The following is a 15,940-nucleotide window of genomic DNA, read 5'->3' as shown; positions in this document are numbered from 1 at the left end:
TTAAAATATGGATAATTCTAAAAAAACCATGTAATTATATTGATTTATAGATGTCATTTTGTATTTTGTTTAATCAAAAACAGAAACATAATTGTCGTGCTTAGTAAATCGATTTTTTTAACTAACACCGTAACAAAATATAATGTGACAAAAATGATTTTTTTTCTAATTTTTTATTTTTCAAAAGTCAGAAATATATATTTTACATTTTTCTTTTTCTTTGAATGGATTGCATAGTGTTGTTAGTAGGGGTTAATAAACCAAGATAATTTACAAACTTTTTGAGTTCGGTTCGATCAAGACTGGCTCGAGTTTGGGATCAGTTCGAAACATTTATAAAGGGTCAAATACATGAATATTATAATTAAGTATAAAATTATAATTAAGTTATATCACTAAACTTAATTCTTAATATGTCATTATTATCTATATATTATCATTTTACATCATAATTTAAAAATTCTAGACCTCAATTCATAAATCATAAATACTAGAAAATATATTTTAGACTTCTAATCTATAAATTTTAATCCTTAAAATATATTAAAAGTACTGATTTTACTAGTTTGATATAATTCAAAATTATGACTTGATATAATTGTAAATAGTTTTTGAAATATGAATTTCTATGTAATTTTTCCATTTATAAACCACACCGAGATTCTTTAATTTCAGTTTGAAAGTTTCAAATAAATATATTTATTTAATTACTATATATACATATATATTTATTTAATTCCAAAAAAAAACAAGGAAAATAAAAGAATAATGATCTTAAAATGATCATAAAAAAATATAAAGACATTCCATTTGTTTTTTTTTTACCAAGAAAAACTCTCAAATTGCTTTGGACCTTAATTAAATTTTTATTTATTTTAGGTTTAATGCTTCTCCAGCCCCCTTAATTTGTCCAAATTGGTCATTTTACCCCTCCAACTCATCGAATGTCCTATTTACCCCCTTAACTCCATAAAAATGGTATTTCTCACTCCCTTAACTTGTCCAAATTTATCATTTTACCCATTCTCAACTCATCGAATATCCTATTTACCCCCTTAACTCTATAAAAGTGGTATTTCTCACCACTTATGATCTTATTTACCGTCTTAACTCCATAAAAATGGTATTTCTTATCCCTTTATAGTAGTAAAAAAAGTTGAAAAAAGAAAGAACGAATAAAAAATACAAATAACAAGAACATTAATATAAACAAGTTAAATACATTATATGTAGGGATAATGTACCAAAATAGACCTATGATTTTTAGGAAAGTATCAATTTCGGTTCCACTTACAAAATAGCATAAATATAGGTTTAACGTTTAAAAAAAGTTATTAATTTAGGCTTCGATAACGGATTGTAAGGGGTGAAAAATACCACTTTTATGGAGTTAAGGGGGTAAATAGAACATTCTATAAGTTGGGGGGATAAATGGACAAGTTGAGGGGGTGAGTGTTACGTCCGTGTCTAAATTTCTAGAATTTATACTTTGATAATAATATATATTATAATTATTAGGTGTATGATTTATTTGGTGAGATAGGAAAAGTTTGGAGTTCATTTGATGGTTTTAAGTGTAAATTAAAAGTTTAGAGTAATTGTTAAAAGATTATATAAAGATGGAGGATCAAACCGGATATTCGACAGATTTTGATATATATCCTGCGAAGAGGCAGAGATTATCTTTTCTTTTCTTTTTCTATTCCTTTTAAATTTATTAGTTTTCTCTGAACATTTTCTCCACCGTTTCTTTGATTTACGAAGATTCGACCGTCCGAATCATTTGAAATTGGAACCATAGTATCCTTATGTATAGATCTAAGTCATAACCGAAGAGTTTTTGAGTTTCGGCAGTGTTTAGAGGGAAACGTCTTAGATGGGATTTACAGGAGAATTGTACGGATGCGTTTTTTTCAATTAATAGCCAAGGTAAGTAACTATCAACTATATTTTGTGTTTTATGAATATAGATATATATAATCAAAGAATTTTCAGAAATTGATATTTTAGAGTTTATACAGGTATTTTGTAAATTGGGGTTTTTCACGATTTTGCTTTTTATTGTGAAATTATGGTTCAAATGAAGCAATTGACTATGCTTCTATGTGAATTTCAGATTTTACTTGATTATGTTGATTTAAGGCTTCATTTGGTTGATTTACATATGTATTTTAGGGCTTCATTTGGTTGATTTACATATATACATATATGTTTTTGGTTTCAATGTATATATATATTGAATGAAATAAATTTGATGATTTCTTACAAATTGTTTTTGGATTGAGAAATCTGTTACGGTGATTGTTGTTATTATTTTGGATTGAAGTCCAAATATGATTTTTATGAGTTGTGATATTTCGAAAGATTAAATGGTTTTGTCCATCTAGGATTGCTCGGGGTAGGAGTTGTATTTGTAAGACCATACCTAATGGCGGTATGGCCAGAGTGCACGACTGGTAGTCCTAACTGTTAGGCAAGGAACGAGATATAAATGAGATATGTCGATATTGTTATGATTGATGTTATGATCTACACGGGTGGAATTCGAGGATGGATACACATACACAAATTTTATTTTATGAACTTAAGTTTTGAGTTTTGAACTCAATAATGGATACAATATTATATATTTTTATGTTTTTGGTTTAGTATTTTGACTATATTATGAACTTAAGTTTTGAGTATATTTTATAAGGTTTTGATTAAATCCCTTTATAAACGTATATATGTAGCTATGTTAAGTAAAGTTAGTTTTTATAGCTGATAGTTTCTTACTGAGATTTTTGTCTCACGTGTTTTAAATGTTTTAATGTTTTTAGGTGAGAAAGTACATGATATAGAGAAGGTTACGACCGATTAGGCGAGGTTTGGCTGCTTATTGTTAGAATTATGGTTAGAACTTTGATATTTCAATTGTAATATAATATGATATTATGAGATTGAGATAAATTGGAGACTCCTAAGTGTTGATTATGATCTTTCTATTTCACGTCCGATGCCGATTGAGATCGTCTAGGGTCGGGTGTGACAGTGAGAAATACCACTTTTATAGAGTTAAGGGGGTAAATAGGACATTCGATGAGTTAAGGGGATAAAATGACCAATTTGGATAAATTAAAGGGGCTGAGAAAGCATTAGACCTTTATTTTATAATTAAAGCCATATATCAATTCCATTCCTAGCTATTTAACCTTCCACAAAAAAAAGTCTAGTTTCAAAAATTTTGAGTTTTATTATTACTAGCTTTTTAACCTTTTCTCAATTTTATTTTATAGGTAAAGTTTGTTGTAACTTAAAATTATATGTACGCAGATTGTATGTTAAATTTGAATTTATTAATAATTATATTTCTTTAATCTTTAAATTTATTTAAATTTTTTGTTAATTATATATTAAATTAGTTTCAAATTTAAATTAGATGTTTTCTTTACTGAAATTAGATAATAAAATATCGAATGGAATATAATTGAATAAAATAAAAACAAGCCGCTGGTGAGAAAGAGTTTAAACCGACCCTAAAATTATAGGTTCTGAGAGCTTTGAACTCGAACCATTTATCTCGAGCTCAAACTAAGCTATTAAACTCAACGAGTTTCGAGTTTAAATAGAACTTAGTATCGGTGAGATGAAATTATATTTTCCGAAATTTCACATTCCTTCACTCTGCGTGAAAAAAGAAAAAATCGAAGTCTCTTGTACAACTGAAAACAAACACCACTATGCTCTGCCACTCTCTGGACTGAAGATGGACGTAAAACTCATAATTCTTCTCCTTGCTGCACTTCATTTCCTCCCCTTTTTCAGCTATTCCTTCAGTACTGAATCCCCCACCGATCGTCGTATCCTCGTCTTGCTAGATGACTTCGCCATCAAGTTCTCACATTCTCTCTTCTTTAACTCCCTCCAATCTCGCGGTTATGACCTCGACTTTAAGCTTGCACACGAACCTAACATTGCATTACATCGTTACGGCCTGTACTTATACGACGCGTTAATTCTCTTCTGCCCCACCGTTGATCGTAAGTTTCTCGTTATCACTTCTTGTTATGTCACCAATGCTGGAAAATGAGATGCACTTATTGCTTTTTGAATTTTTTTTAGGCTTTGGAGGATCTATTGATGTCTCTGGAATCCTTAATTTTGTCGATGCCGGTCATGATCTGATAGTTGCTGCTGATACTAATCCCTCTGACTTGATTCGTGAAATTGCTATTGAGAATGGCATTGATTTTGATGAGGTTTTTCTTTAGAGCTATTGAGCATTATGCATTTCTCTCAATTGTTGTGAATTTTGGCCTCGATTTTCATTATGATAGTTACGGTAATTCAGTAATTGCGTTGGGACATGCATAGTATCTTTCTTATGTTCTTTAATCTGAAGTTTTTTTCTATCTTATTTATAAATACAGGATCCTGCGGCTATGGTTATTGACCACACTAGCTATGCAGTTTCGCAGATTGAAGGAGACCATACATTGATTGCTAGTGATGACTTTATTAAGTCTGATGTCATATTGGGAAGTAAGAAAATTGAAGTAAGTAAAATTTAGTAGTCCATGAATTCATGCATGCTTCTGTCCGTAATTTCATCACTTTTTTTTGTGCTAGGTAGATGGCATTTTTTAAGATAATTTCATTTCTCATAGTGTCAAATTTTGAGGGGGTTTTCCGGTTTCTGAATAAATCTTTACTGAACTGGCCACAGGCACCTGTAATTTTTCAAGGAATTGCTCATTCCGTCAGTCCTTCCAATAGCTTGGTGAGATGCCTTTACATTGTCCACTCTATAACTACTGACGGAATCTCTAGTTTAAATGCTTACTAATGCTCAAACTGTTGGTATGCTGGTTTAGGTATTAAAAGTTCTCTCAGCTTCTCCTTCATCTTATTCAGCTAATCCCAGGAGCAAGTTGCCCAGTCCTCCATCACTTACTGGATCTGCTATCTCTTTGGTCTCAACTGTACAGGTGTAATTTTTTTGTCCTTTCCTAGTCCTACTAGAATTTTTTTTTCTGGCATCTGGCACCAAACATAAAGGTGACAAAAGGTGCAATTATCAAAATATTTCCTTCTACGAGAAGGATTTTACATATGCTAAATATGAGAACAGTGTGTTTTTTTTTTTTTTGTTTTTTACAGAACCACGAGTGTTAATGCAATTTACAATGCATACTCATCATTGTATGAGAGAATTTGAAATTTGCTCTTCTTTTCCCATTCTCTCCTAATTTTATAATTTTATGGTGAAAGTAATTTTTGTTTTATACCTTCAGTGTGGATAAGCCTCTCCCTAAGTGCTATTCTTTGTACAAAAAGTTCAAATCTTTTTCTGTTGCAGGCAAGAAATAATGCTCGGATTTTGTTTTCTGGTTCCTTAAGAATGTTCAGCAATCGGTATGCACTATGTATTAGTTGCTTTAAACTAACTTTTCCTTTGGTGGTACCAATTTGCTAACTAATTGGGTTCATTTACAGATTTTTCAGATCAGGGGTGGAGAAGGCAGGAAGCTCAATGAAGTGAGTTGAAATATTCCTTTCCCCCTTTTTTGATTTTCTTCTTAAAATATGCAATATGTTGTTTAGTCCAAATCTTAATTTGGACCTTCCAAATCCCACAACTTTCTTATATATATATATATATACCTACATATGGGTGTGTGTGTGTGAGTAACACACACACACAACTGGAAGAGAAAGTGCTGGGTTTTGAACTCTAAAACTGTGGTGCTTCCTCTGGAATTCCCTCCCAATCCATGTATTTTTGGAGTGCTCCTAAGTACTAACTTAAATTCTTGAGTGTTCTTCCAAGGCATAATTGGTAAATAACACCTAACCATGGTTGACTGGAAGCTTTGTAAAAGCTTGTTGTCTGCTTGGCCTGAATGACAGGACTTTGATCTACGCAAGAAACATCTGAGACCATTTCTAATTAGAGTTCATTTCATGGAAAAATTGCTACTTATATAATACACTGATGTTGTTGAAACAATAAAACTTGTACTGTCAAAGATTTTACTCATTTCTCTCTATTTCCCACTAATCATTTTAAAGGAACACTTGATGAGATGTATCAAGGAAACAATTGGACCAAAAGCTTAAGCTAAGGCCAAAAATAGCTTTTTTTATTATTATTATTATCTTTGACAAATGACCTTAGGAGAATGCTCCTTGGGCTTGAAGCGCGTACAACACTGCCCCATTTTACCATGTCAAAGAACCAGTTGAGCTAAAAGCTTACTTAAGCTAATAGTTAAGTCCAAGAATAGCTTTTATTATTATTATATTTGACAAGATGATTGGTGTACTTGTCGATTTACACATTCTGGAAAATGTGAGGAATATAAACCCTTATAATAATTTTCCTGGGAAAATGCTAAGGATGTATGGACACTTGCAAAAGGAATATGGAACTCTATGCTTTGAAGAAATTTTGTTAAAAAGTTTAATTACATTTTAATTATTCCATTTTGTGATGTGGTTTGGCTCGGCTGGTGTTTTTAGTTTGTTACTTAGTTTTTAACATGATTTATGCTAGTGTAATTAGAATGTGATAGATGGATGAGGATAAGAAAATTGATGTGCTATACTGTTAGAACATTTAAATAAGATGCGATAGTCGTATTTAAAGACAGAGGATGCCTTGAGGGAATCATTAATGCTTTTAGGTTGATTATTATATCATATCATATCATATTTGATGAGTCTAGATATTGCTGATGCTTGTTCTTCTAACACCTATAAGCTAAATACATTTTTTAAACCATAACAGACATGAGAAATCTGGTAATGAGCAGCTTTTGACTGAGGTCAGCAAATGGGTTTTTCACGAAAGAGGTCATCTTAAGGTAAGTCATGTCTCAGTTTTACTTTCTATATCTCCTCTTTAGGTGTGCTATCCAAATTTAGGAAGCGAATAATATGTTGTTGGCTGGTCTATATGTAAATAAAAACATTTTGGAGGATCATACCATTCATTCAGATTCATTTTACATATTGGAATGTGTTTTACTTGGTTGTACTTCGCGGAATATAGAGTCGGAATGGAATACCTTCCATTGTTCAATGGCCTAATTTCAGCATCCTTTCGAAACAAATATTCTGACTTTTAGTGATTTGTAGGCTGTGAATGTGAAACATCACAGATCAGGAGCAACTGATGAGCCTCAATGGTACAGAATAAATGATAATCTGGTAATATCTCTTTTTTTATTAAATATAATTCTTATTTTCTTATTAAATGATAAGGGCATGGTAGAAAAAGGACTGACAGGACGATATTTTGGATTTGACTGCAGGAATATTCAGTTGAAATTTATGAGTGGTCTGGAGCAAGCTGGGAACCATACATATCAAATGATGTTCAATTGCAGTTTTACATGATGAGCCCCTATGTTTTGAAAACTTTGTCAAATGACAAGAAGGTATGTTATGTAATTAAATGGGTGAGTTATTCATGTGTTCTTGCTGTCTTCTATGTATGATATATTTAGTATGTTCTTTCAGGGTAAATATTATACTGCTTTCAAGGTTCCAGATGTATATGGAGTTTTCCAATTCAAAATTGAATACCAAAGACTTGGATATACAAGTTTATCCCTTTCAAAACAGGTAATACTTGCTCACGTTTCATGGATGATCTGTGCTACTAACATGTTTTATTTTCGTGTAAAACAATGTAAAATAACCGATTCAACTGGCATAAAAGCTATTCAACAAATAACTGATTGGCTCCTTTCTGAGCTAAATAGTGCTGGAAAGTTTGGTTGATCTGCAAAGTGTAAAACTGGTTCTTATGCTGTAGCTGCTAACTTTTACCTTTTGTGATTGTGAAAACTAACTAGCAGATTCCAGTCCGTCCCTATAGACACAATGAGTATGAAAGATTCATTCCTGCCGCTTATCCTTATTATGGAGCAGCATATTCTATGGTATGAGATAATCCCAACTTCTCTGATCCATAGAGTTTCCAAAAGCATTTTATTTGTTCATTTTTTGTTGTAATATATGTATGTCTATGGCATATTGATATTATTCTGCATTAGTTTCCTATTGTCATATGTTGATACATCTCCTCAGTTGGAGTCATGGAGATCACTATTTTATACAATAAGTTGTTGGGTGAAATTCTATTTTGGAATTATCTTTTCAGCTTTCTGATTTGATTCTTGTGGGTTTCCGGTTTGCAGATGGCGGGCTTCTTCATTTTCACTATATTCCTCCTCTACAGCAAGTAGCTGAAGCCTTCTGTTAATTCACAAATTCAGCCTCAGTGCTCATTCTCCCTATCCTGTTTAAACAAAGAGTTGGAGTATGAAAACTACATCGAAAAGAAAAGTGCCATGATGCAAAATACATAGGGGTTTTTTTTCCCCATTTTTCTCTGTTGGTATATATTTGAGTATTTAATAATACTCTTAGTTTAGTTTGATAGCTTAAATACTATTAGAATTTATAAGAGTTATTTTTCGCACTGCAAATAGGAGGGCATTCCTTGTTCTGATGAAACATGACTGTTACCTATAATTTTTCATCAATTCTTATCAACTGGCATTCAAAGGATTTGATTCACAGAAGTTATTTATTAGGCTTTAACGTAGCAAGAAAACAAACGAAATAAATTCCTAAAGCAGCCTGCTACAGTTGATCATGCTACATATAAGGTTGTGTTTCTTCTCTATCTATGCGGAAGGGGTTGTTGCACAGAAATACCGAATTAACAATATGGGATGAGTTTTAGACACTTTTATCAATTTTTCTATCGAGTCTCAATCTTGTGCCAAACCCAACATCAACTTTTATAAATTTACAAACTAGACTAAGTAGAATAATCCCAAAACGTTTTATTAAGCAGTAACTTGAAAACTTAAGTTTGAGCATAAACAAATGATCTTTCGTCTTGAACCTTTGTATTATAAGGAAAATTTAGATTATAGTAGAGTGAAACATAGTTTTGAACTCTATCTTTAATATTGTATCTTGCCAAACTTTTTCAGAATGGTTCAAAAAAGTTCGTGCTTTTTTAGCCATGTATGTCTATCCCGGTATAGTGAACACTGTAGAATTTTAAAACAGTCCAACTCCCACATTCACATAAATAAGCCTATCAGAAGTACTTCTGCGGTTGGATACTCCAATTCAAATAGAGTATTAAGTCTCGTTAATTGTTTATATTACGTCAATCTGGTTTCGTTTGGGAATTCATGCTTCACTATGCATGATTTATCTCATATTACATTATAACATGTTGGTACCCATTTAAACTATTTATTGGGATCTTCATCATAGAGATTGGTTACCATTATAAGTAACTTATCAATATAGGGGCAGAAGTCTTATACTTTTTTGAAGTATTTATGGATTTTTTCTCTAGCTAATCCTTTTGTCATAGGATCAACTAAGTTATATTTAGTGCGTACATGATCCACTCTAACAATTTATGTAAAGAGGAACTCTTTAATAATAATGTGCCTACGACGCATCTGTTGTTTCTTACCGTTGTTATAATGATTCTAAATTTTAGCAATAGCCGTGGTGCTATCACAGTGGACCAATACAACTGACATCAGTCTTTCCCATAAAGGAATCTCAAGCAGATCTTTAAACCAACTCACTTCTTCACTTGTTGTAGTTAATATTATTATTTCTGATTCTATAGTTGGTTGAGCTAAAATAATCTGTTTCTTAGACTTTCATAAAACAACTCAACCATCTATACAAAAATGAAATCATCTGACAAACTGTTTCAATCAGCATCACTATATCTGTCAAAGACACCAAGAAACCTTTGATAATACAATCCAAGGTTCATGGTTTTTTTTAAGATGTATCTTGACTCTTTTAATAGCATTCTAGTGCTCAATATCAAGTCTACTAGTAAACTTATATAATAATTTCACGACATAAACTATGTCGGGTCTAGTACAATTAGTAGCATGCCAAAGACGGATGATTATGCTAAGATATTCCTGTTGTCTTACATCATCTCTAGTTTTCTTAAAAACTTCGAACTTAAGTCATAAGGTGTACACACAAGTCATATGAAACGGAGAGAGCTCATTTTTGAGAAAATGTGTATCCTTCGGGACACACCGGAAAGATTTGATGCATCAACTTGTACAATTTTTTTTTATAAGTGATAAGTTTCCATCTTGAATTCTTAACATTTGTTTTATCTCACACGAAAGTATGAATAAAATAAAATTTTAGATAGTCAATTTTTGTATATCAAATCCAATTATATTTTTAAAGTTTCACGACCCAATCCAATTTTTATTTTTATTTGGGTAATTAATTTATTAGTCTCTCTATTTTGATAAAACATACTATTTAGTCCCTGTATTTTAAAAAACAGATGGTAAGATCCCTAACCTGTTTAGTCCTTCCGTCTATTTGTTAGATTTTTTACCGTTTATGACTTCGGAAATGACTAAATTATCCTTTACTATTTACTTTCAAACTTCAGAAAAGGAAATCAAATTTAGAAAAAAAAAACTATTTATATGGAGAACAAGAAAAGAACAAACCAATACTTACGAATTTGCACGATTAAGAAGAAAATCAAAAAAAAGAACACTCAAAGTTAATTTCAAATACATTAGAGTTTAAAGAAAATGGAAATAAAGGAAAAGAAGAACGCAAATCCAAATTGACTAATAAAATCTTCATTAGAGTTTAATGACAAGGACTAAACAGTTCAAGAAAAACATTAGAGATTTTACCATGTGTTTTTGAAAATACAGGGACTGAACAATGTATTTTATCAAAATATAAGGACTAATAAATTAATTACCCTTTTTATTTTTATTACGAAGCCAAACCCAATAAAATTAAAACTTAAAATAACTTCGCGTTTCCAAACCCATGGTAGTTTTGCATCCCAAATTATTTATCACCACCTCTTTTTAGACACTTTTACCCTTTTTATTTTTTAAACTCAAATACTGAAATTTTATCAAATTTCTTTAAAATTCAAAAACCTGAATAACATTCATGGGACTTAAACATGGTAAAGGAAAAAGACTAATGATTCCTTGGATAAGTATTTTTATTTGAAAATTGAATCGAAAGCACGAGTTCCATTTCCGGATTCGAAGAAAAAATTCATCCAAAATATACTAAACGGATGATTCACACCATTCCGCCTAGACAAAAACGAATGAACATAGAACATCCATCTCCACCATGATAGAAACGGGTGGATCACCATTTCTGCTATGGTAGCAACTGTTCCCGAGACAAATTCCTAAAGTTCCAAACCTCATTTTTTCATATTCCAACAATGTCAACAACATTAATTTCATTTAATGTCATGCATATTGTTTGTTATAACTTATTTATATTTATAGCTTTAAAGTATTATTTCTAAATTGTAGTTTTCATACTTTATGTTTATATCTGTAATTCAAAAACATTAGAAAAATTATATAATTAATAAAAATATAAAAAAAAATTAAAATTTTTTATCTTTGTATTACTTTTATTGCTTTTGTTTTCAGTATCATATTTTAAAAAATTGTTTTCAAATTAACATGTCAACGACATCAAAGTGTTTCTATTTTCAGTCCTTGTAGGACTCGTCCAATCATTTCGTTAGAAATCAAATTATTAGGTGCATTTATTTATTTACCATTTTGCCCTTTTGAGGGTGCCCACATTGTTTTTATGACTCTTTAACCCCACACATGGGTATCAAAATTGAAAATTGGATATTTCGAAAATATTGAAATTCAAATTCAGATCTAGAATTTAAAACTTGAGTAAACTAATTTTAAGTTTTATGAAAGTCAGATTAAAATAGAATTAGTTATTCACATAAACGATTGTATAAACCTAGACCCAAAACCATTAGCAAGTAATTTATAGTTTTAACCCCAATCTAAAGTCCAAATCCAAAAACAAAATAAGAATACAGCTTGTTGAACTTGCTCTACATAGAACGTAATCACATCATTACTGGTTTTATCCTGTTCAGTTTCAGATCCAACCTAATAACAAAATTGCTTTACTGAAACTGAAATTTCCAGAACAAACTCTGCGGCCGGCAGTTGCATTTGCGAGTGTTTAATCAACAAAATCAAAGACTGGCGCAGATAAAAATAACAAAATCAAATATCAATGAAGCGAAATGCGAAAATCAGTGTATAAACATGTATGGCTAGTTACTAATAAATGCCTTTCGAGATAAAGAAAAAAAAAGGCATTATCAGCGAAACTTCCATCTTTAATTTAGGCCTCCCATGAATCAGAAAAGCACAATTTTCTCAGCTTTACTGGGATTATGAAGGCCCTTTTTTCATATTCAAATCATTCACCATCATCGAATACATTAAATCATATTGAATATACAAATTAAATCAAAGGAAATGACTTATCAATGGAAGGAAGGAAGGAAGGATGATTAAACAAAGAAGCGTAAGGTATCGACTGCGCTTCAGCTCTTCTGTTCGATCTGCTTTCTTTCTCACATTCATCTATATTTATAGCTAGGGCACATCTTCTCTCCTTCGGGAATTCTAATTCTTTTATATTTCAGTCCTTTTATGTTTTGAAATCTTACGTTTTTGCCTACCTCTCTTCTTATTCTCGCTTTTGATCTCTGTGCAATAAATTTGATGTCCATCTTACAATTCTTCATGGGCTTGTCTGGGCTGGCCCAGATCTATCTGGGTTTAATACTTAATTACATTATCTAAATTCAGTTCAATTTGCACTACTGGTCTGGTATGAGTTTATGGTATCTGACACTATCTGATTCTAATCAGATTAATATTTGATCTGACTTTAATCAGATTATTCGATTATTGTAAAAAGGATATAGGATAAATATGATATCCAAAAAATTACTCATGAGTACTCCACTAGTTGCTATTTCTATTTCCTAATCTAGTTTAGACCATCTAACTTAAAAAAAAAAAAAAAAAAATGTGTGTAATGCATTTACATTAAACAAAGGAAAATTACAGTGAAGATAAAGAAAAACCCTTAACTCATCTCATCTATATGATTCGAACCCATGACCTCAAAGATCATACGTAAGCTCTCAACCAACAGGCTAAAAAGCTTCACCACTTTAGACCATCTAACTAATGTAAGGTAAGAAAAAAAAAATCTAAGTGTTTTATTTTTAAGGATCATTTTCTCTTATCTATACCAAATACTTTTATGTGTTGTAGGCTTGTTAATGGCACCGAGTAATATCTTTATTTATTTTTTTTTTTTGAAACACGAGTAATATCTATATCAATTGGATCCCATCTAGACCTGTTCATGGGTCCAGATACTCATCCGGCCCGTGTCCTTTGGGCAGGATTTGGACAAGAAATTTTTTCTTTAAACCCAGTCCCGTTAAAACCTGCCTATATTTTGGACATGTTTGAGATTTATAAAAATAGTACGAACCGGTCCAGTCCAATCCGCCTATTAATATTAAATAATAAATTTGTATATTTATATATTAATATTTATTTTTAAGGACAAATTTTATTTTTTATTAATAAAAATTATACATACATATTTACATGAGCTTATATGGACTGAGCTTGAGATTTGATTTTTGAGTTTGAGTGAGATGATGCAATTGACAAATATTTATCAACATAATTCGTCATATATACAAGGAAAATAATTCTTAGGCTCAGAAGAGAAGGAAGAGATAAAAGGATTAAAAATAATCAAGATGACAATTTTCAAGAAGATAACGAAGAAATCAAAATGTTATGAGGAATTGAAACCAAAAAATAAGACAATATTCAAGAGGAAATTGAAAAAAAAAAAAAAAAGTGAAGTTTTTGAAAACCCAAAGAATAAGATAGATTTCAAGATACAACCCAAGAAAGAAGAAGAATTTGAGGAGTTAAGTTCGACAAAGAAGAAAATTCTATTGCCCTTTAACTTGAATGAATATCCGAAATGTGGGTATGATTTAAACAAATTTTCAGAAGCTTTTGAAAACCCAGAATTGCAATAGGTGTTTATGATGAATTTGAAGATTTTTCTTACTAGATTTTATTAAGTATTTCAATCCCACAATGACTTATCTTTCTTTTTACTTGTGATTTTTTTAAGTATTCCAGTCCCATAATGACTTATCTTTCCTTTTACTTGTGATTTTCTTTGTTCGGCTTTGCCTACTAATTTGTATCTCAAGTTTTGTACTTTGAATTTGGGAAAAAAATTGAATGTGCATTTGGAAATAACATTTTGGTCTCCTACAAACCTTGTTGTGATTTACTTGCTTTTTCTCAATTGGTACGATTAGACTTCATCTGTTTTTTTTTTCAATTTTTTTTTTCACAATGAGAAGGTTGATATGAAGATAATCTAAACTGATATGTTGCTTTTGTATTTTCTTCAATAATCGAAGAATGTATGATATTTCAAACCAAACTAAGTTTTTCGTTTCTTAGGATGCTTTTCATAGTCCAATAGACTTCATGAATTTGACTTAATTAGAACAATTCTGAAGTATACTTGATTAGAAATTTAGTTGGTGGTTAATGGAAGAACTTTTGACATATTTTTCATGTTGTATAGAAAGGCCAGCTTGTAGCTGTCACTGGAGACAGAACTAATGATGAACCAACCGATATAGGACTTTCTATGGGTATTCAAGGCACTGAAGTTGCTAAACTTATATGTTGCTTTTGTAGCAGCAGTTTCAGCAGGTGAAGTACCATTGACATTAGTTTATCTATTGTGGGTGAATTTGATAATGGACATACTTGGTGCTTATCTATTGTGGGTGAATTTGATAATGGACATACTTGGTGCTTATCTATTGTGGGTGAATTTAATAATGGACATACTTGATGCTTTGGCTCTTGACCGAACCGAGCAACTAATCACCAATATTATATGGAGGAGCAAGTAGATCAAATAATAGCTTGTTTCTTCGCTTATAATGTAGATAAAATATTAGATACCATTTATATTGGTAAAAGAATTGGTATTATTAGTTAAGTATTTAAAGTATATTCTTAAAGATTTGATGATTTTTTTTTTGAAGAAAAATAAAACCATTTTCTAATAAAATATTAAATTAACCAATTTTACCTAGTTGCATATGAGGTAAAATTGAGTGTACTTATGTGAAACTGTGTGAAATTGATGTGTAAGTGAATTTAAACTGGTTGAAACTCATCAATTTCACCGCATGAATTTAATCCAATTTTACCAACTTTCTCATGCGGTGAAATTGATGTAAAAGTGCATTTTGAACATGTTAACAATCAATTATAATTTGATGAAAACTTGGATTTAATGTATAAAAATAATCAGTTTTACATGTGTATCTAATTTCAACCACTTTCACATGAGGTGAAATTATGTGAAAATGTGTGAAATTAGTTCAAGTGCATTTAGACCTCTTGAAACTCAACTATGATTTGTTGAAACCTTGGCATTAATAGAATAAGTTTAATCAAGTTTACATGATTTTCAACAAATTTCATTAACTTTCACATGAGGTGAAATTATGTGAAACTGGTGTGAAACTGCATTTAAACATATTGAAACTCAAGTATAATGGATGAACCTTAGAGTTAATGCTTTAGAGTAGTTTTGATCAATTCTACACAGGTTTCACTCAATTTCACATGAAGTGGGATTGGGCGAAATTATATGATTGTGTGAAATTGGTGTGATAATGCATTTAAACGTGTTGAAGCTCAACTATTATTTGACGGAACCTCGGAGTTGATGTTTCAAAATAGTTTTAGTCAGTTGTACATGAGTTTCATCAAATTTCACATTAGGTGAAATTGGTTAAAGTGCATTTAATCTTGTTGAAACTCAAGTATAATTTGATGAAACCTTGGAGTTAATGTTTTAGAATAGTTATATCAAGTTTTATCCAATTTCACATGATGCGAAATTAAGTGAAATTAGTGTGAAAGTACTCGCTTGTTGATCCATTGAACAAAAAGGAGAGAAAGAGGATGTA

At 30.9% G+C, this 15,940-nt stretch overlaps 1 protein-coding gene and 1 non-coding gene across 2 annotated transcripts; one reads left to right on the top strand and one right to left on the bottom strand.

Annotated features, from left to right (window-relative positions):
* The first annotated feature begins 1,939 nt into the window (after nt 1–1,939).
* On the top strand, nt 1,940–8,564 carry LOC136209930 (dolichyl-diphosphooligosaccharide--protein glycosyltransferase 48 kDa subunit-like). The gene is made up of 13 exons (XM_066001563.1): nt 1,940–4,019; nt 4,102–4,238; nt 4,410–4,535; nt 4,706–4,759; nt 4,854–4,967; nt 5,339–5,394; nt 5,476–5,517; nt 6,770–6,845; nt 7,120–7,191; nt 7,296–7,421; nt 7,504–7,608; nt 7,845–7,928; nt 8,187–8,564. Exons 1-13 carry the CDS (start codon nt 3,626–3,628, stop codon nt 8,232–8,234), a joined length of 1,434 nt encoding a protein of 477 aa, XP_065857635.1. The 5' UTR covers nt 1,940–3,625; the 3' UTR covers nt 8,235–8,564.
* A 3,580-nt stretch (nt 8,565–12,144) lies between these two features.
* LOC136210238 (small nucleolar RNA snoR83) lies at nt 12,145–12,276 on the bottom strand. The gene has a single exon (XR_010677946.1). It is a non-coding gene; the product is annotated as a small nucleolar RNA snoR83 (small nucleolar RNA).
* Between the last annotated feature and the right edge of the window lie 3,664 nt (nt 12,277–15,940).

The sequence above is a fragment of the Euphorbia lathyris genome, chromosome 10 (assembly GCF_963576675.1).
Source record: "Euphorbia lathyris chromosome 10, ddEupLath1.1, whole genome shotgun sequence".
NCBI classification, from domain to species: domain Eukaryota; kingdom Viridiplantae; phylum Streptophyta; class Magnoliopsida; order Malpighiales; family Euphorbiaceae; genus Euphorbia; species Euphorbia lathyris.
The sequence above is the reverse complement of the archived record's forward strand: the minus strand, read 5'-3'. Positions and strand labels throughout refer to the sequence as shown.

Coding starts and splice junctions, on each gene's coding strand:
- LOC136209930 (XM_066001563.1), top strand. CDS start 3,626: ATGAAATTATATTTTCCGAAATTTCACATTCCTTCACTCTGCGTGAAA. Junction 4,968..5,338: donor CTTTGGTCTCAACTGTACAG/GTGTAATTTTTT, acceptor TTTCTGTTGCAG/GCAAGAAATAATGCTCGGAT. Junction 7,609..7,844: donor GTTTATCCCTTTCAAAACAG/GTAATACTTGCT, acceptor ACTAACTAGCAG/ATTCCAGTCCGTCCCTATAG.